The following is a 20,583-nucleotide window of genomic DNA, read 5'->3' as shown; positions in this document are numbered from 1 at the left end:
ACGACAGGCTGAAGTTAGAGCGAGATAGAACGAGTGAGCACACGCAGAGTTGAGTTCATGTGTGAGTGAGTGATTGACATGCAAAACGCAATTCGCTCTTCCTCTTGATCGTGCCAGTGTTGCTCTACTACTTTGAAGTAAAAATGCAAAATAATTAAGTTGCCAATTCGCGTGCTTTATTTTTCCACTAAATATTCAATAGAAATTGTGAAAAGTTCTGGTGCAACAATAAAAACAACAACAACAATAAGAACAACAGTGTCCATGGCCGCGTTTGCAACCCCTTTATGCTAGAATTACGCTGACCATGCGAAAAGAGGGAAACGTCGCAGTTTGCATTTCTCGTTTACAATTTGCATGGTGAAAGGATTACGAACCGGTTTCGCAGTCCAATGCGCCCATTCCGCTCGTGGCACACAAAACAGCTTAACCGCCTGCCTGTGCCTGGTCAGTCGTCGGGGTTAGCACTGATTTACATTTGAGGGTGGCAGCCAAACACACTCATCAGTTGCGTCTACAATTACACACACACACACACAGACACAGAGTAAGAGACAAAATGCAGTTGCGTCCACACTTTAGCGTAATGGCCAAGCATTAGGGCGACACTTGAGTTTGTGTTGCATGTCAAAGTCAGAGCATCGTCTACTCTACCCCTCCACCCGCTCTTATGCAAATGCAAACAAAGCGACCGCCGAGACGCAAGAAGTCACGTGCTCACAAACACCACCAAACACACAACTTCGACGTCACTAATAAGCGGCAAATAATTGGCAGACGAACTTGAGACTACCCCAATGGCTCAAGGGCGGCCAGGGGAAGTCGATGTTGCCGATGCCGCCGTCCTGGCAACCTGGCATGGACACTAAAAATCGATATGCCACCCCAAAATGTGAAGCATTCCCAGCTCTGCAGGTTGTCGATCCTTTGCCTCGTCACTGGAATGAAAATGTTTGCTTTGCCTGGAACATGAATGGACGGTCAGCCAGCAAGCAACAAAAAGAGAGTGCGCGCCTGCTCCTCTGCACCTTCTCCTGCTGCTGCTCCCAATTGCACGGCTGCATTTGATGTCTGCATTTTGTGGCAGGTAAGCCAAAAACAACATTATTTTGTGTCTCATACTAAGAATCATAAAACTTTTCAGAACTTTACTTTAACCCAAAGAGTGGCAATTAGAATTTCCGGCTATAAAATTGTGGAAACTATACAGAAAATGGAGAACAACGAAAAAGCGTTAGCCCTGAACCATGTCAGCTCTCTATTGTCCAGCTGTCCAACTGTCTGCGATTAGAGCACATTACTCTCACAACGAACATTTGAATGTCAAGGGAAAGCATAAAGCACGCCCGAAAAATGCAATCATGAGCCGCTCCAGTTAATGGCCAACAAATGATCATTATGCGGACAGCACAACAGAGAGAGATAGAGAGAGACTAACTGCAGCCGCCTCCTATTTCCCGTCTCCCGTTTGTGCAATGAGCCAAGCTCTGGCGAGTGTGGACTGCGGACATAGGCGACAATTAATTTGGCCAGCGAAGCGCGTCTAATAATGTGACTACAATGACGGCTGACTTTGGGCTGTGCCCCATGTCTATGTCCAAGCCTGTGCCTGGGCCAGACAAAGCTCGGCTTGGGTTTCACAGCGACGGCAGCTGGCAAGTGCTCGCCATCCAGCGATACATCATCTTGATATATATGCCATGGGGCCATGGAGCACTCCTACCTATGTACATATGTATGGATATGGGGCGGCAACTACAACGTTATAAATTAACACCAGCCTCAGTCTGTAGCGCACTCTGTGGGCGGTGGCATGCCATAAATGCCCAACAACAAATGGAAAACAATTAACCGTTGCATGCTGCAGTTTGCTGTTGCAGTTGCAGTTGGTGGCCCAATCGTTGTGGCAGTGGCACATGCGTGAGATCGTCAGCAATAGATAATGACCCTCAAAATGGTAGTCGGACAAACGAGCGATCGTTAATCTAAATGGATTGTTCTAATTTGCTCAGCATTTGTTTGACCAAAGGGAAAACTATTCGAAATGGAAGGATATTATATAACAGACGGGGTAAGTTTATCTATGTTTTAAATTCAATTGTTTTTCTAAACTGATAGAAAAGAAACAAACTTAATATTAGCTTAGCAAGTGGGTTATCGTGAAGAATCGAATTTTCAATTATTAAGAGAGGTCTTCTTATATCAACTTTTTAAAAATTTCAGTTTTGTGTAGTTTTTGATTTCTTAAATATAATATAATAGAATTTAACGACTCTGAGAAAGAACCAAATTATTGCTACCCTTTCTTCCATAAAGTGCTCATCATTGAATTGCTTTTCCCAACTGTTAGAAATGAAACAAGCTTATTATAAGCTTAGCAAGTGTCTTATCTTAAGGAACCGAATTTTGAATTATTAAGAAAGGTCTTTAAAGCTTATATCAACACTTGAAACACTTCAGTTTTGTGTAGTTTTTGATTTCTTAAATATAAGTTTGTTCATTAGAATTTAACGACTCTTTGAGAAAGAACCAAATTATTGCTCCTTCCTTTCATCAAGAGTTCACCTCGAAAAGTAAAACTGCTTAACAACATCATTTCTAGAAATTGTCCTATGTATAGAAATAATTTGAATATATTATTGGTATATCAAATGTTGTTCTACAAACTTCGTGCCATTTCGTCCTTTCTCCCCGGCTTTCGGCATTACTCTCACTCTTAATGCCGCCTGAGCCAATAAATCTGAATGACAAACTCCAGTTAAGCTACAAAAACAAAAGTGAAACATGCTAGAAATCAATGAACTTGAATTTCTTGCCATCAAAATATACAAATAATGGAAATTTGTGAGAAGATGTGCAGAGCATGCAGCACACACAAAAATAAACCCCGATTTGTGCGAGCACGAAACCCAATCCCAAAAGCATTTGACGCATTCCCAGAGCAATGTGAATGTGCTAAGGGTTGAATGGGAAAAAGCTACCCTCGAATGTGTGTTGGAAAAACTGCAACTGCACTCTGCATGTTGCAACAACGTGAAGCAGCAACAACAACAACTACAACCCCTAATGTAGTAATGCCCCTGGGCGCATTCACAGGGGCGAACAATGCGATGGGCTTCGGGCGATGGTGGCGCATTTTGCAATGACAAACAACAATAAAAACGGCGATATCGAGACGATCGATCAATAAGCAGTTACATATAAAGAGGAACTCTCTCTCGCAATGATGATGATGATGGGCTGGCTGCCAAAGCGTAGCGTGAAATTTTACAGACAAAGCGGCGCGCGACGCAATCCTTGGCACACAGCAGCAGCTCCTCCTCTTGTCCTGATCTGAGCTAAACAGCTGCGCAAGCGCCACAGTTTTTCAAGTCTACAAAGGAAATCGCAGACGCAATTGTGGAATAGGAATTCGAATTCGAATCGCTGCGTGCCAGCTTCCTAATGTTGGTGGTTGTTTTTGTTTTTCGTTTTTCTACGCATTTTCAGGTACAGTTACAGTAGCTATTTAGTTGCAAGAAGCGTGTAGCAAGTTGGCTCTCAGCGTTCGGCGTTTGTCACTGTCAATCGCCAGCATGGCCAAATGTGTTGCCCAAAAAGGGGTGACAACAGCAGCAGCTCGTTTGTGCAATTTGTTGCGCAATCATGCTTGGCCCACGTCTGGTAATTGGTTCGTCATTTGAACACGTCTCTGGAGTACATTCACCTTGTCTTGTTGTCTTGTTTTGCCAGCTGCCTGGCTTCTGATCTCTTCTTGGCACGTTCTTGGCCCTATTACGATCTACCCTTGGCACCAGTTATTTTCTTATAACGATCGCTATCCCTTGGCGATAATTTATGGTCTCTGCTTTATTCCCAAAATACAGCTGACGATTGTGTGTTTCCTTTTCCCTTTTCGTACGATTTCAGGATCTCTGATTCAGTTATCGGATATCCAGTTTTCAACAGCATTTTCCCATGCTGCGTCTAAGATTTACGACAAAAGCAATTTATGTATACTCGTATGCATTTGATATCTTTTATGAGCATAATATCTATAGCTAGCAGCACAGCAAATCCCCTCGCAAGCTTTGTTGTCCACGCCAATTACTAAAGCGACACTTTCGCTGACGGGGGGAATAGCTCCATTAACTTGGATATCTTTTAACGAGTCCACAAAAGCACAGCACAGCTCAGTGTACAATGTAAATGTGGACCGAAAGATACTTTATGCGCTGTACTTATCGCCAAAATGTATCGATGGCGGAGGACACACTGCGGGTATTCTACTTGTATTCTTATGTGGGGGAGACTCCGCTCGATTGTCGACTGTCGACAGTCGACGCAATTATCGGTCATATGAGGGCAGAGAGCTGGAGAAGCTGCTTAACATTGAAATGGTGCAGTGGAAATATGGAAATTGAGAATGTTTCAATCTGTGCACAGCTGGAAGTGCTTTATTGGATTTCGGGTGTTGAAAATGCTGCAATTAACTGTTTGATTGCCCATTGATGAAAAGGGTTAATCAAAAGCCAATATATAGACTGGTCATCTATGAATTTTTGTATCTACATCTGTAAACATGTTGTACATAAATAGATTTTCTGCTTGCCCGCATCCAAGTGCATTACTTTGTGTCGGCTGTGATTGCATTTTGGGTGTGAATGTTAATCAAATTAGCCACAGTGCAATCAGTGCTTGTATTATTATATTATTTGATTCTATTGAACAACAATTTTTCTGTATTTATGAAATGATACGAATGATCTGCAAGCTGCGACTGCGTCGTCTGCAGTTTTTAATAGATTTTCTCTCCCTTCTCCCCTTGTGTTAGTCGTCATCATTTATTGTTATTTAATCCTTTTTAGTGGCAATAGTTTTAGCCACTCTCAGCACGTTCCAACCAGTGAGCCAGCCAGATGTTTGACTTGCGTCTCAAATGCCTTGTTCGCAGGATTAATGCGAACATTGATGTGGGTCGCTTAGGGGGTGTTCAATAGATGAGGGGGATGTCGTCGCATGTGTGCTGATTTTTGCTGCACACTATTGTGGCATTTAATCCGTATTAATTTTCAATAAGTGCAATGAGGTCTATAAATGTTTGATAAATGACTCAGCAGGCGTTTAATATGCCACAAGCGCAAAGCGCGTGACTTTAGAATAGCAGCTCGTTACTTAGAATTTTTGGGGAAGATTTATGAATGCAGACTAAAACTGCAGCTGGCAAGTTGCCAAAAGAGAACAGCATCAAAAGTTAGGAGTAAAGTTTATAAAATAGCTTGCTAAATTTTCCGTAAATTTGAGTTTATTATACAGCCAAAAACGATAAATTTACGATTTAAATATTTATTGAGGTTTTATGCTGCATACTTTTGGGGTGCTCTTCGAAATTTAATTTAAGTAACAGTTTATGTGGCATACTTTTGGGCTGAGATCAAACAGCGAACACAAGCAAACAACTTTCGTAGCATACTTTCAAAGCGCACATAGAATACAGAAATTGCAAATTTATGTAGCATATTCTTAGGAGCGCCTCGTCTAGGCCATCACATTTAATACTATCATGTTCAACATAACTAAGTACCGGGCAAAAGTTTTGAATAACAAAACCGACAAAGCACATTTAGTTGAAAACTAGAGCTAAATATCCTGGTACCAACACATGCACGCAGTGCTCCGGAAAAGTTTTTGCCGGGAAAACCCTCCGTGCGGTGGCAGCTGATGTAATGCATTTGTAAGAATTTCATCAGCAATAAACTTTTCCAACTTGCAACTCGTCGCCGCATTTTGTTTGCTGGCTCGCCGAGTGTTTGCCTTGTTTATGCATTTGTTTTAATAAAGTTTAGTGCGGCACTTCGGTTGCATAACTTCTACGGGGGAGCGTTGGGAACTTGACGTGACTGAAATTGCAACAGCAGAGACGCCGGCACAGTAGGGGAGACACAATCTTTGTACGACCTCACAAATCTTTTGTGATATTCCTTTTTCTTTCGTCTGATTTCACTTGTCTGATGCTCAGATAAGTTTAATGAGATTCTTTGAGCTCTGAAAATGTATCATTGTTATCGCATCCAGAATTTAACATATCTTTTTTATAGCATTTTCTAGACTTGTATTTTATCGTTGTAGCAGCAGCGGTGACAGCAAAAACAAGATTTACAACTGCTCCCGTTTGCTCTCATCATTTATCACAATTAGTGACGACAATCAGTTTTTTAGTCTCTTGCCCCGTCTCTTGATCCCCCGCTTTCGTCACGATGCTTAGCCCTGCTGCACAACGCCCATGCAGTTTCTGTCACCTGGCAAACACTTCACCTGGCACACGCTCTGCATAATGCTCCAGACTTTGACAAACAAAGTATATATATTATATTGGTAGAGTATGTATTATACATAGATCTGACTCTCGCTCGTGAGTCGTGGCATTGCACAGGTGCACAGGCGCCCCGGAGGTCGAGACTGGGGAGACCTTTGACAACACATCTATCCCCGTGTAGTCCGATAAGAATTCGACGTGGAAATAGAAATGTTGCCAACTGAATTGCATTGCCATCGGCTGGCTTGCTACACAGTGTTTCCTACAACCTGGCGCAGCAACTCAGCTTTCAGCTCTATATAATTTATGCCAAGTTTTCGTGTGAGTTCAGACCGAAACAATAAATCTACGTAAATGCAAATAATGAACTTAAAAAAACAAGTACTGTTGATCTACAGAAGTGTGCTCGACGACATTCTACCCTACAAAAGTGGCACTAATGATAAGAAATGTTTTTTTATTCAGTAGAAAAACTTTTAAGGAAAGGAAAGCAGGACTTCATAGATGCCTTCAAACAGTTCAAGGAATCAGCCACAATGGCAATTCTATTTCGAGTATACCTAACAAAAACAATATCTTAACCGTCGTTCTACCCTTTAGAATGCATTTTATGACTACAGGGTATTAAATGGCTGTAGGCGCTGCCCAAATGAAAGGCAACTGGTTCTGGTTCCGTCTCGAACTTTGATTTTATTTCTGGTCACTTCAAACGCTTTGAAAGTCAACTAGGAACAAACAAACAGCAAATAGATAAATGTGTACGTTTGTGATTGTGTGCTGCAAGCGGATGTGACAGATTTTGTATAGACAGATGGGAATGTTCCATTTGGAAAGAACTGGAACTCAAACTCGATCTAGGGATCAGCCAAGCAGACAATATACCTTCATATGCATAACAGTTGAACTCGCCGTCAAAGTTGAATACAATGATTTAATCGTCAGCTAAGATGTGTTTTATTATTCAGGTTCATGCTATAAGTTTACCACCCCTACAATTAAATAGTTTCAATAAATATTATGCGACTACAACGATTCGCCCCTCTAGGGTCTGTTCTATCTGTGCTGGGCTTACATAAGCCCCATACATTATACATATTATAGACGCTAACATCATCGGGGCGCATTGTGCTATGGATAATAATGTTAATTATGCCAAATGCTCAATGAACAATCTCTTTTGTTTGCCAATTTGGCTTGTGGCTTTTGATGTGACTTTGCGGAAATGCTTGGCGACACTTTGGACACTCATTTGCTTAACGACGACGACAGTTTAAATCTCTCTGACTTTGATATGTAAAACATAATCGGTTCATGTCGTGGCCCTGACTTCACACAGCTCTTAACCTGTTAACAATCGATTAGCCACAACACAAACTCTGAGTACGAGTCTCTTATTCTATTCTTGATTATTGTCTCTGTCCTTCATTCGCAGAGTTCTTTCGCCTTTTAATACCCTGGCTTCATTATGATTACCTGAGCGGAAACATTGCAACTTAATGGTACACTAATTAGGGAACTTTGATGCATCCCATAAAGATTTAAGAAGTTTTACAAGTTTTCTACCTGAAATAATGAAGAATTGCCACAATTTCTGGTGAAATTTATTGACAGTATCTGAATTTGACTCTTAACGAGAATTCTCGTTATCTTTAATACACCTACTCAAAATAAACTAAACTTTTTATCTCTTGAAGAAGTTTTCGCACATTATCCCAATTGATTAGCTGCTGAATTTTCTCTGACTCAATGATAACTTATCGAGAATAACTGTTTGTTTACTTTGAAGCTGATTTGCTTTAGCAAATTCTATTTTCTTTACATATTCCATAATTTGTAAATATGTAATTTTGTAGATAAGTCAACTATTGTGTTCTTCGACTTGTAAAATGATTTATGTGTGGCGGAAATTTACGAAGAGTGAGATCATCTTTCTTCATTGTATCTTGTTCATCGTTTGTCTACTGTCATCATTTAACGAGTACCTTAATTCTTCTATTTTTCCTTCTCCATTTTATCCAACTTATCCATTAAGTTCTCAATCGTACATTGAGAAATTCTCTCTCTTCTGTAGGTTTTACCTACCAATTAATACTTGTTGTTTCTCCCATTCCCGTTCTCTGGCAAACCAGTTGGAATCAAAAAAATATTCCAGCAAATTATTCGCAAATATCACAACAATTTTATTCATTTGAGTTCTTTTTTTGTTTCTTAAATATATATACGAAGTATGTACACAATAACATTTCGTTAGAGAGAAGCTTAGAACGCTAGAATTAAGAATACTTTGCAACAACATTTAGAAAGAGTCGAGCCCTGTTTTTCTAGCAATGCCACGCCAGCAAGATGGCCAAAAAAAGCGACAGACTCCAGTTAAGAGTTGAGGCTGAATTGGGTTCCATGCTCTCCGCAGGAAGGCGAGCGGCGACGACAAGCTGCTCATCGTTCAGGGTGGGACGATAGCTCCAGTCGATGGAGTTAGTCTTGCAGATATTAGAAAAGACTCTCGCAGAGATCTTGGGAGTGCGTGTGCGATTCGGTGAGTTAAAGTCAACGTGGTAGAGACCAAACTTCTCGGTGTAGCCCGCCTTCCACTCGTAGCTGTCCATGAGACTCCAGGCAATGTAGCCACTGACATTGGCGCCGTCCTCCATGGCATCCAGCACCGCTGACAAGTACAAATTGTAGTAATCCACACGAGCATAATCCTCCAGTCCACCACGATCACTGACGCCGTTCTCCGTGACAATGATCTCGGGTCCATTGTATTCGCGATGTATCCACATCAGCAGATTGTACATGCCCTTGGGATAGACCTATTTTACAAAAGTAAAAGAGAGTCGAAACTTGAGCATCTTTTTTTTGTGGGGTTCATTGAACTCCGTTCACCTGTCTGCTGGTTGCTACCCTGGTGGTGGAAAAGCAATTACCCTTGCCTCCCTGGAGGCGAGTCAACCCCCAATTTAATCTTGGCTAAGTAGTTTGCTCTCCCCCTGAGCAGAAACACCTTGTCATTATTCACTTATTCTGCTGGGCTCGACATAAATCCAATTGTGGTTGGGTAATCGCCCTCAGCCACTCGAGCATTAGCTCATCTCATCTAATTAGCGAGTCCACTCGTGACCGCATGCTCCTCTAGAGCTCCACCCCCACAGCAAAGCTAGACAACAATCTTCTTTTGACCACTTATAATGCTATAAATAGAAGCTGCTGCAACTTATGCTAGAGCTTACCTTAAGCCAAACAGATCCGGAGCCGGGCCAGTCCACACCAGCTTGACTCTCAACAACGCCCATGTCGTGATTGAACGATGGTATGGGGAACTTGCCGGTGTTGTTGTGACCATTCGAATTGACCAGATTGCTGGTGTACGAGTTGATGCCAAAGAAGTCTGAGGTGCCCTTGATGCGATGTATCTCCTCCATGGTGAATTCGGGCAACCTAGAGCGTGCACCGAATCCCTGTTGCTTGCTGAGGTTTCTAATGCGTTCGATCATTACCTTGGGATAGTTGCCGTGCTTCGAGAAGATGGGATGTCCAAACCAGCCCACATAGAATTGCATGGCACGCTCGGAAGCCTCACGATCCTCGGCCGAATCAGGATCTCTGGGCTCTGGCCACGAGGTGTCCAGGGTAATGCCCATGCGACCACCCTGACGCTGCTGGAACTCATTGCGATACATGTGAACGACCTCAGCATGCGCCTTGAGCAGATTGTGACCACAGAGGTAGGCAGGAATTCCCGGGAAGTTGTAGGAAGGTGCCATGTAGTCGACACCATAGCCATGCTCACACACATGCCACGGCTCATTGATGGTGGTCCAGATCTTGACACGATCTCCGTACATCTCGAGCACCAAGCGAGCATAGTCCTGGAAGACGGGTATGATCTCGGGATTTGTCCAGCCACCAAGTTCCTGCAGACGTTGCGGCAACTCCCAATGATAGATGGTCACCATGGGTGTGATGTTGTAGCGCAACAACTCATCGATCAGATTGCTATAGTACTTGATGCCAGCGGTGCTCACTTGATTCATGTAGCCACCGGGCATAATCCTAGGCCAGGACAAAGAGAAACGATACGAGGTCACATGCAGTTCCCTCACCATTTGGACATCGCGACGCCACTGCAATTTGAATGGGAATCGAGAATCGGAATCGAGATCAGTTATTGAAATCAATTAGTTAAATGTTAGTTAGGTAGTGGTGAGTGGAATGCGAAGTATTTCCAAAAAATAAAACCAGTTGTCCGTTGTCAGTAGTTACAAGTGTGTGCGACACATGCCACAATGCCACAAAGTAGGTAGGTACTACTCGCATTTAGTGGCATTCAGTGTCAGTTACTGGCTTTGGATATGGCTAATTGTGTATGAGTGTGCCTTGTTGCATTGAGACAACAATTCGACACGCCAATCGACCGACTGTTGGCCTACGACTTGGCACTAACTCTTAATTCTGACATGTTAGAAGGGGGAGGGGGCGTCCACCTTTTAACTCGATACGATATTGGATCTCATTTGTTTAAAAAAAAACTGCGCTACACCTGTTGGCGTATTATGTCACGCCATTGCGATCACACTTGACTTCTCAATTGTTATGCTAAATCAATTAATCAACAATTAAATATTAGTTAGCCGTGTTATGTTATTGTCGATGACATTGCGGCGAAAGATTAATGGAACATCGATAAGAAGTGCTAAGAACAAATGCAAGTTAATAAACACTAATGTCATAATTTGAAGGCTAAAAAATAGACTGAGAGATATGCGTGGGATATTACAACATCGAGAAGTACAGAACTACAGACTGATCAAAATGCATTTTCAACTGCTGTTCAAGGGAACGTGATAAGATTTAAAGTAATGATGTTTTTGGAATTTTATCTTTTATCTTATCTCCCTCTAAATTGCTTTCTTCAAGTCTGAGCAAAATTAACATCTTTTAGATAAAACTTAAACGTCACTTGTTAGCAACTTTGTAGCTAATTGAATCAATTTATTCACTGAGTTTATTGAGTCCAATTGAAGTATGAAATATAGAAGACAGAATAATTGCCCAGGCGATTAGCATAAAGTTGTCAAAATGCAATGTATATGTTTTATTGCTACTAGTTTGTGTATTCGACGACAAAGTTGAAAAATCCGAAAATTGGTTACAAATCGATTTCCATATATTTGCATATGAGTATTTCGATACGAAATCTGCGACTGTTGTTTTTGTGAGAAAACGCATAAATCTGAAATAGACACCTGTTCTCAGCAGGTAACTAAACAAAACGAACTTTCAGTAAGAATTTTCAAATAAATTAAAGCCATGATTAATGGGTCAAATTAATAGGTTTGTTTTAACTAGGAAAGTGCCAAGTGGGCGTTTGCTACTGTAACTGCATCACGTCAATGCAATAATAGGCCTAGTTATATTACGTGTTTAACATTTTTGCAATTACGTGAATAATTACACTTTTATATGGCGAATAAATCAGTGAGTTTACATACCTGATGATAACTATCGGCTGAGATATCGCCATTGGATTGATCGACAATCTTTTCGGGATTCTGATGTGTCAAATAATCCCAAATGGATTCCCCTTTGTCATCCGCATTCCAACCGCCTTCGATTTGATACGAGGACGAACCGACGCCCCACAGAAAATCATTGGGAAAATGACGAACGCTGCTCGACGGTTTGCCAGGGACGCTATAAAAAAACAAATTCAAGGATAATTAATGTTAGATGATTATTATGTTATATTATTGTCTATCAAGTTCAACATTTGGCAATAGTTTGGCCACGAATTTTGTCCAATGTTGACTATAATGTGGTGTTAATTATTGACATGTGCTTGACTATATTACTTATTTGTAAGATAGATAAACAAAAAAACCTGCTTAAAAACGTACAAAAATGTCAAATTAAACAGAATCAATTAAAAACGGAATTATTATTAAACCAAAAGTTTAGCCACTAAAAAAATCATGAATAAAATGTGAAGTATAATTACTAAATTTAAGTTAATCAACTTAAAATGTTTTGACAGGCAAAATATGAATATATTTTATAAATACATATTAAAAATTAAATTGACTGTCGTTATGCTTGTCACAAGTTTATTTGTCACTTCTACTAGTCAGAAAAAAACCAGATGTTGAATTTGTAAACAAATCAATATAAATAACATGCGGACAACTTTTGCTTAAATTTAATATTTTACAATTACACTTAACGATGATGTTACTGATGAGCAGATGTACGTGTTATTAAGATTATTTATTTCGTTAGTGATCTAAAGATAAGTATCGTGTTTTTGGCCAGGCACTGTCAGGGTCAACAGCTGCGAAAGAGGACACAGGTTCAGGAGGTCAGACCGAAATGTCAATAAACAATTCGACGCCTGCAGTCAAACTTTGTCATCTCAAGGCAATTAGCCTGTCTCTCAACTGTCTGTCGATTTATTTGAATATGTTTTCTACTTTGTTGCACTTACGTTGCAGCAGCACAGCACAGCGACAGCAGCGATATTTTTATTAACACTTGCCACATTTTATTAAAATATAATTATTTGTTTCTATTTCACTTGAATATCCTTTTTTGCACGGCACTTAATCCTTTTTGGGTGCGAATAACTTTGCCAACGAGTAACTTCAACGATTTCCGTTGACTTGAGTTCGTTGGGAACTTTATCGCGTAAATGGAATGAGTTGACGTGAAGTGTTGAAGTTTTGCGAGCGTTTTGTAGCTCGCCGCGAAACGCTTGCAACTGAACGCTCCCGCTTTTATATCCTATCGTTTTAAAGCGTTCCGTCGTCGACGCGTCGATCGCTTGTCGATCTCAATGAGAACGAGCCAAAAACTCGACGAGTGAACGAGTTTCTGTGCTCAGCCCGAGCGACAGGTGTGCGCTGAACTCAGTTGCTATTGTTGTTTTTTTTTATTTATTATTATTTTTGTTTTTCGTTGTTTTTTTTATGCCATTTTGCCGGTTGGGCTCGTAGTTAGTGGAGATGCGAGAAATCCCCGTTATGACTTGATTCACGCATTGGACACCGATCGAGAGTTACGTTTGCAATAATTGGAAATCTTTGAACTTGTCATCATCTGGTTTTTCGTCTGATCGTCGCGTGTAGGGAAACCATTTAAGTGTAGCTCATAATAAATACAATTAGAAATTTATTAATTTATTTAAATGCAATGCTGGGATTTCATGCCCCATAGAACACACTATTTGAATATACAATCAATTCCACTTAATAAACAAAACCTAATAATATTCAAATAAACTTTTTCACAACTATCGCGGTTTTCTCCCATGTTTAGGCAAAACGAAAACAAACTCTGTTTAAACAAGTGATAAGACCTGAGATACACGTGAGAGCGAGAGAAACATGCTCCAAATGCAATTCAATCAAGCAATTTCCTCACCACAAAAAAAAAAAGATAACGAAAAAGCCGAGAATTTGTTTTTATCAGTTACAAGTGCAAAAGAACAAAAATATCAATTCGATTAAATTGAACAGACTGCTGCTCATATTTACACATTCATCTGAATTTCCTAGCTCATAACCCGTTCTTCTGGGCATTTCCCGAGCGCAGAACCACTCGAAATAAAAATGCCTTTTAAAGTTTTGTGTGTTCTTGTCTTTGTGACCACAAAATATCGCACTTCTCTTGTGGCTTTTTACATCCGCAATTTATTTTTGGTTTTAATTAATTCTTTACTCTTAAGGTAACTGGATCAATGTGAAGTTAATGGTCGGCATTTCTTTTGACACGCCCATTATGGGCGCAGCCAAGACAAAGCCAAAATTATTCGATAAAATTAATATCTGAACCAGAGGAAGTGCGTATTCGACTAGAATATCGAACTCATATGTATTTGAATTTCTCCGATTTGCATAAAATGTTAATTATATTGTTTCTTTTGAATTTGCTAATTAAGCTAGGCAACTTCACTGAGAGAGACAGGCAGTGGCGTTTTGCATTTAACCGGTTTCTGTATGTTGACCGACAATTTTTAAACTACTTAAATTATTGACGTCGCTGACTTTTGTGGTTTTTTTTTTGCTCACGTGGAAACGTACCAGCTCCAAATGAATCATAATATTGGCAAAAAGAGGTAGCAACAAAAATAAAAACAGAATTTATTACGATTTATGCACGCATCAACGCAGTGAAAGACGTCAACGTGATCATCAAGCTGTATAAAATCCCCCAGGAATTTAGCATATTAACTAATGTTAGCTGTATTTCCGTTGAAAATTGTTTTATTGCTGGTTTATTTCTATTGGTTAATTAACTACAAATAGACATGCTAATTAATGGCTTTGTACTTTTTCTATAAATAATAATCTCAGTAATTTACGTATTTTGTTAATTTGAAATTGGTTTTCAATTCAAATGTGCGCGGTTAAACTGATAGCACACAGCAAACTTATCGTTATCGAACAAAGGCATCGTGATATTAATCGATGCTGACGCTGTGTTTTGGTATCGATGCCAGGTATCTGAAAAACGTAAACATTTTGCAACACGTGCGCGGCGTTTTACAAACTTGTGATACAAAATGGAATTATTTACAGTGAATCGGTAATAAATTCAATTAAAAGTGATTGTCTTTATATTACATTTTAATTATTACGTTTACAGTTACACGGAGGATCACAAAAAATCCAAAGGCAGTGGCGAGACTGCAAACGAAGATGCCATTCTGCAAAAGTTGCTCCAGAAAGCTGAAAAGCGCAAAAGAAAACACAAAAGCAGCGAGCCAGAGGCACCACAGGAAACTGTTGAAGATATTAAAGAACCAGAAGCAAAGGAAGACGCTACACAAGATGAAGTCGAAACAGAACCTACAGAGGAAACAGCACCCACGGAAGAAGTGGATTCCAATGATTTCCAAGTCATTGGCTCCACAGCCAAGAAGCAAAAAGTCGAAATGGTTCTTCCCGCTTGGCTGGCACATCCCACCATCATTGAAGGCGGCAACCTGATACCAGATGGCGATGCTGAAGCAGCTGGTGATGATGAAGCGTCTATCAAACAGCTGTCATATTTAGAGAAGTCCACATTGAGAGCGCTAAAGCAAATGAAAATCAAGCGACTGTTTCCTGTGCAACGCGCGGTCATTCCATGGGTGCTGGAGGCGCAATCCAAACCAGAACCATTCCGGCCACGCGACATTTGCGTCTCGGCACCCACGGGTAGCGGAAAGACCTTGGCCTTTGCCATTCCCATTGTCCAGATGCTGGCGAATCGTGTAGAGTGCAAAGTGCGTGCTTTGGTTGTGCTGCCTGTGGCTGAGTTGGCACTGCAGGTGTTTAAAGTGTTCAGTGTGCTGTGCAGCCACACGGAACTGCAAGTGTGTTTGCTTTCCAAGCAGCATCGTCTGGAGGATGAGCAGAAAAAGATGGTGGAGCAGTACAAAGATTCCTACTACTCCAAAGTGGATATTGTCGTGACCACACCAGGTAAGCAATATACACACGCTCTTTTAAACTTCTGATTAATCTTGGAATATGCTTCTCAGGTCGTTTGGTCGATCATCTGCATGCTACGAAGGGATTCTGCTTGAAATCACTGCAGTTTCTGGTCATCGATGAGGCAGATCGCATTATGGACGCAGTCTTTCAAAACTGGTTGTATCACTTGGACTCACATGTGCGCAGCACAGCGGATCAACTGCTGGCGGGTGTGCAGGCTCCACTGTGCTACCAGGAGTTACTCGATAGCTATGGCAAGCAACCGCATAAGCTGCTCTTTTCGGCCACACTCTCGCAGGATCCCGAGAAGCTGCAGAATTTGCGTCTGTTCCAACCCAAGCTCTTTACCACAGTCTTGACGTTGCCCAAACTACAGCCCAAGCTGGAGAATGGCGAGCAGACCGAACAAGATGTGCAACAGAGCGCCAATCAGTTTATTGGCAAATACACAACGCCAGCGGAGTTAACGGAGCTGCATTGTCTCACAGAGATGCGCTATAAACCACTTACGCTGTATGCACTGGTTCAACAGTATGGCTGGAAGAGATTCTTGTGTTTCACCAACAGTGCAGACACCGCGGATCGTCTGGGCTTTGTGCTGAGCAGTCTTTTCAAAGACACTTCGATTCATGTCGCCGAGTTGTCGTCCAAGATGTCTGCGCACAACCGCAAGGTTAGACTTTCACAATTTATGCGTGGTGGGATCAATGGTTTGATCTGTTCAGATGCCTTGGCGCGTGGTATTGATGTGCCCAACGTGGATATTGTGGTGTCCTACGATGCGCCGCGTCACATCAAGACCTACATCCACCGCGTGGGTCGCACAGCTCGTGCTGGACAAAAGGGAACAGCGGTCACGCTGCTCACCGACCAGGATCAGCAGCAATTCAAGAAAATGCTCAACGAGGTGGGCAAATCGTTGGGTGACGAAATTACCACTTCACCAGATCTTGAACTGCAACATGCCGGCATCTACAAGACAGCGCTGGAAGGCTTGCGTCGACGCCAGGAGAACCAAAAGAAGGATCAGCGCGTGGAGAAGATTCGCAAGTCCCGCAAAGCCAATCTGCATAAGCAGGCAGGTGGTGCTGATGGTTTGACACTCATGGAGAAGCTGCAATTAAAGGCGATTGATGATCTAGCAGACGAGAAGCCGAAAGAGGAGCCAAAGCAGCCTAAGCCCGAAGGCCAAAAAGGTCCAAAAGCGCAAAATACGCAACTGATGAGATTGGATCACCAGTTGAAATGTTGAATATAGCTATGAAATATATTTTTATTGATTATATTTTATGTACATATACAAGATGTGGTTTTTCTTATCACTCAAAGCCGGTGAATTCCCGCACTCGGGTAGATCACCGAAATTGCAATAAGAAACAAGCAGACAGCAAGTCGACTTTGGGATGCTCTGCTTTTTAAGAAAAAATTCAAGTTTGTTATAGAGAAGGTTTACTTGGATATAATTATGTATTATAATAATGACTTTCTTAAACTTAAGATTCATAAAATAAGAATATTTAAGAATATTATTGAGCAAGTTAAACAAGTTATGATTACGTGCATTCGATTTCAATGACATAAGTAAATTTTCTAAACTTATAAATCTCTGAAACTTAAAAAGAAACTAACTGGAATGTTGGTTGATATCATGTTAACTTTATTCGTTATGACTTCTACTGTATATTGAAAATATTGCAGCACTTCTTAAGAGCAAACTTCTTATATACTCGTATGCATATTTGCAAAAAATTGCCAAGTTGACTAGCAGTTGTCAGTAACTTGATCTACTCTACCTTTTGCAAACACCTTATCGGGTATTTAAACAGCGCTTTCGCTGAGTAGAATTTTAAAGACAAACAGTCAACGATGAACACAGCATCTCTCAAGTTTCTGGCGATTCTCGTCGTCTGCGCAATCGGTAATTAATCACAGATTCAGCGCGATTCGTAAGCGTTCGCTCAGCTAATTAGCTTATCTCATTACAGCGCTGCCCTCTGTGACTTTGGCGCTAACGATTCAGCCCCGCAGCAGCTGGGGAGCAGCAAGTGCGCGATCTCCCTCGCGCATCAATGGCGCCGTGGAGTATGTGATCATCCATCACTCGGACAATCCCAATGGCTGCACTACGTCAGCACAGTGTCAGCGTCTGATCAAGAACATACAGTCAGATCACAAGGGAAGACGTAGCTTTAGCGATATTGGCTACAATTTCATTGTGGCCGGCGATGGCAATGTGTACGAGGGGCGTGGCTTTGGACTGCAGGGTTCACATGCTCCGATGTACAATCGTCGCAGCATTGGCATCGTTTTTCTGGGCAACTTTGAGAACAGCACGCCGTCGGCTCAAATGTTGCAGAATGCCAAGGATCTGATTGAGCTGGCCAAGCAAGGTGGACACCTGAAAAACGATTACACGCTGCTGGGTCATCGTCAGACAAAGGCAACCAGTTGCCCTGGCACAGCGCTCTACAATGAGATCAAAACGTGGCCACGCTGGAAGCAGATTTAAGACTACAATTTAAATAAATACTCAATATTTATAATAGCTAATTAGCATTATTAATGATTAGAAATGCAGAAGGCAAAAGGGTCTTGCGTCAGCTTGCCAAGCTTGGGTGCTGCCCTTGAGCTGCAATGCGTCCAAATGCGGGCAGAAGCCAAAGAAGGATTGTACGCCAAACTGGGCAACTACATTTGTTAGGCAAATCGAGCTATTGCATCGATATAAAAGCTGAGAGATAGTCAATGCATGGCACAGTGCACAGCCTGCTCTTTCCACTGCCTAATCCTCTCAAGACTCGCTCAATATGAAGCTTGTAAGTTTAACTTATTTAACAATCTTATACATGTTCTAAAAAAGACTTCCTTTTTTCAGCTACTGCTCGGCTGTCTGCTTCTAGCTGTCTCGCTGTGCCGCTCCAGCGTTATTCCCACCGTGCCAGTGGCTGCTCCTGTGCCTGTGCCTGGAGTGCTGCCTTTGCCGACCAGTCATCAATTTGTGACACGCCACTACAATGGTCTCTATGTGCCAACGACGACGACTTCGACTGCTTGGCCAGCTTGGTCAACGTATCCCACAACGTACTACAAATATGGTGGCGGATATCCAACTTATACCTATCCCTATAGCTATTCCTATGGCTACTATCCCGGATACAACTATGGCTATGGCTACAAGAGCTGGTAATGAGGAATTATGAATACTCATCAATATATGTAATTGTATCATACTCCAAACTTTATTGTGATAAGCATGAATACCTAAACCAAATATCAACTTTAACCCTGAAGAAAATGTATTAAAATAAAAAGTATTTTATAAATAAACCGCTTGTTTGATTAAAAAAACAGTATTAGACTACTTCAAATACAAGAATACATATGGATTTTATCTATTAATTAATTCCATATCTTTCACATGATGTATTTGTATCGTTGTTATTAAAATTATTTGCACTGTGTTGAAGATTGTAATAATATTAAAACTAAGATATTTTGAAGAAGGTAAAAGAAGATATTTAGCTGCAATCTAAACAGGTATAAAAACAAGTTCTATTTTATTTTATTAATATAATATTATATATCAAAATTTATAGTTTAATATATGAATTGATATTTGCAGTCGGTGGTTCAGAAGTGTACAAGTTTCCATTGTATCTGAAATAATTTCGAATGTATCTTTGCAAATTTCCACTAAGCAGTGTAGTTGGCTTATTGCCAATTTCACGGGATTTATATGTGAATTAATTAAACAGTGTTTGTTTAGTGGTTAACCAACTTTTGCTTTTATTAAACTACAATAAACTATGATCTACAATAAGTCATACACATTAATTGTTTAGGATCAGAAGAAGAAGGAACCTGTTGGAGGAGCTGCAGCAATAAAGCGCGCTGGTTGGCCAAAGCGATTGGCAGCTGGAAACCCAAAGAGAGCAGGAAAAGCAGCCAATCCCGAAGGAGTTGCAACCAATCGAGCCGGCGGAGCTTGTGGTCCAAAAGCAGCATTGAACTGATTAAAGAAGTCAAGTCGCTGGCTGCTGGAGATGGCCAAAGGAGGAGCAGCTGCAGCCACAGCTGGCAAATTGGTGTAGGCCAGAGGAGCCACGTTCGTAGGGAACAAAGCTGGTTGTGCTGCCACACAAGCAACCAGAGCAAAAAAGGCAAGCTAAGAAGGGAAAAGGAAAAGATTTAGATAAGATCTTCCACTGATTAAGGACATACCCACAATTTGCTGCATCTTGAGCGGATTTGAAGTTGTTGCTTGAGGTTTGAAGGCGTCTACTGAATATGTCTGCAACCATCAATGCAATTGTCTTTTATAGCATTTGTGGCACTTGGCAACATGAATGTGTCACGCATTTGGATGCACAATTAGCCAAATTGCATAGTCGAAAGATAATTTGCATACGATTTGGATTGGATTTGGATAGATAAATGATATAGTTGCGACATCAGCGAAGGTACTTTTTGGGATGACAACAAGTGTTAAAAAAAGCTTCAAATGGAATTAGATCATAATGGTTTACCTCCGAAATTTATATTGAAGTGCAGATTATGTAAGAATAGATCACAGTTTAATAAAGAAGATTATAAATTCCATCAAAGAAATGAATTAGTTTACATTATGTTTGGATTTTACCTGAAAACCTGAATACATATTCTTCCCTTCAGTAAATAAAAAGTTTATGTTTTTCATGAATTTTCTTTTAACTAGAAAAATCTGAAAGTAAAGAGTTAAAGAGTTATTTAAAACAAGTAAGAAAGTTACAGTCGAGTGTGCTCGACTGTGAGATATCCGCTACCCATTTTTAATAA

General features: G+C 40.9%; 4 protein-coding genes across 4 annotated transcripts; 3 read left to right on the top strand and 1 right to left on the bottom strand.

Annotated features, from left to right (window-relative positions):
• Positions 1–8,457: 8,457 nt before the first annotated feature.
• LOC117570036 (myrosinase 1) lies at positions 8,458–13,057 on the bottom strand. Its single transcript, XM_034251461.2, has 4 exons — positions 12,777–13,057; positions 11,788–11,989; positions 9,526–10,419; positions 8,458–9,108 (listed from the first exon to the last, which is right to left on the bottom strand). The coding sequence occupies exons 1-4, from the start codon at positions 12,830–12,832 to the stop codon at positions 8,617–8,619; spliced, it is 1,644 nt and encodes a 547-aa protein (XP_034107352.1). The 5' UTR covers positions 12,833–13,057; the 3' UTR covers positions 8,458–8,616.
• Positions 13,058–14,777: 1,720 nt separating this feature from the next.
• Positions 14,778–17,056, top strand: LOC117570381 (probable ATP-dependent RNA helicase Dbp73D). Its single transcript, XM_034251976.2, has 3 exons — positions 14,778–14,875; positions 14,936–15,756; positions 15,816–17,056. Exons 1-3 carry the CDS (start codon positions 14,853–14,855, stop codon positions 17,018–17,020), a joined length of 2,049 nt encoding a protein of 682 aa, XP_034107867.1. The 5' UTR covers positions 14,778–14,852; the 3' UTR covers positions 17,021–17,056.
• Positions 17,057–17,561: 505 nt separating this feature from the next.
• LOC117571115 (peptidoglycan-recognition protein SB1) lies at positions 17,562–18,309 on the top strand. The gene is made up of 2 exons (XM_034253110.2): positions 17,562–17,686; positions 17,754–18,309. Exons 1-2 carry the CDS (start codon positions 17,635–17,637, stop codon positions 18,275–18,277), a joined length of 576 nt encoding a protein of 191 aa, XP_034109001.1. The 5' UTR covers positions 17,562–17,634; the 3' UTR covers positions 18,278–18,309.
• Positions 18,310–18,399: 90 nt separating this feature from the next.
• Positions 18,400–19,070, top strand: LOC117571116 (uncharacterized). Its single transcript, XM_034253111.2, has 2 exons — positions 18,400–18,584; positions 18,644–19,070. Exons 1-2 carry the CDS (start codon positions 18,576–18,578, stop codon positions 18,953–18,955), a joined length of 321 nt encoding a protein of 106 aa, XP_034109002.1. The 5' UTR covers positions 18,400–18,575; the 3' UTR covers positions 18,956–19,070.
• Positions 19,071–20,583: the final 1,513 nt, after the last annotated feature.

This window comes from Drosophila albomicans, chromosome 3 (assembly GCF_009650485.2).
Source record: "Drosophila albomicans strain 15112-1751.03 chromosome 3, ASM965048v2, whole genome shotgun sequence".
In the NCBI taxonomy this organism is placed as follows: Eukaryota; Metazoa; Arthropoda; class Insecta; order Diptera; family Drosophilidae; genus Drosophila; species Drosophila albomicans.
Note: the sequence above shows the minus strand (reverse complement) of the source record. Positions and strands in the feature narration are given on the sequence as shown.

Bases quoted from the DNA above. Each gene is read 5' to 3' on its own strand.
- LOC117570036 (XM_034251461.2), bottom strand. From the start codon at position 12,832: ATGTGGCAAGTGTTAATAAAAATATCGCTGCTGTCGCTGTGCTGTGCT. The intron at 10,420-11,787 runs GTATGTAAACTC...TTCAAATTGCAG, and splicing joins CAGCCGATAGTTATCATCAG to TGGCGTCGCGATGTCCAAAT. The intron at 9,109-9,525 runs GTAAGCTCTAGC...TTTGTAAAATAG, and splicing joins CCGGATCTGTTTGGCTTAAG to GTCTATCCCAAGGGCATGTA.
- LOC117570381 (XM_034251976.2), top strand. From the start codon at position 14,853: ATGGAATTATTTACAGTGAATCG. The intron at 14,876-14,935 runs GTAATAAATTCA...TTACGTTTACAG, and splicing joins GAATTATTTACAGTGAATCG to TTACACGGAGGATCACAAAA. The intron at 15,757-15,815 runs GTAAGCAATATA...TATGCTTCTCAG, and splicing joins TATTGTCGTGACCACACCAG to GTCGTTTGGTCGATCATCTG.
- LOC117571115 (XM_034253110.2), top strand. From the start codon at position 17,635: ATGAACACAGCATCTCTCAAGTTTCTGGCGATTCTCGTCGTCTGCGCA. The intron at 17,687-17,753 runs GTAATTAATCAC...ATCTCATTACAG, and splicing joins TCTCGTCGTCTGCGCAATCG to CGCTGCCCTCTGTGACTTTG.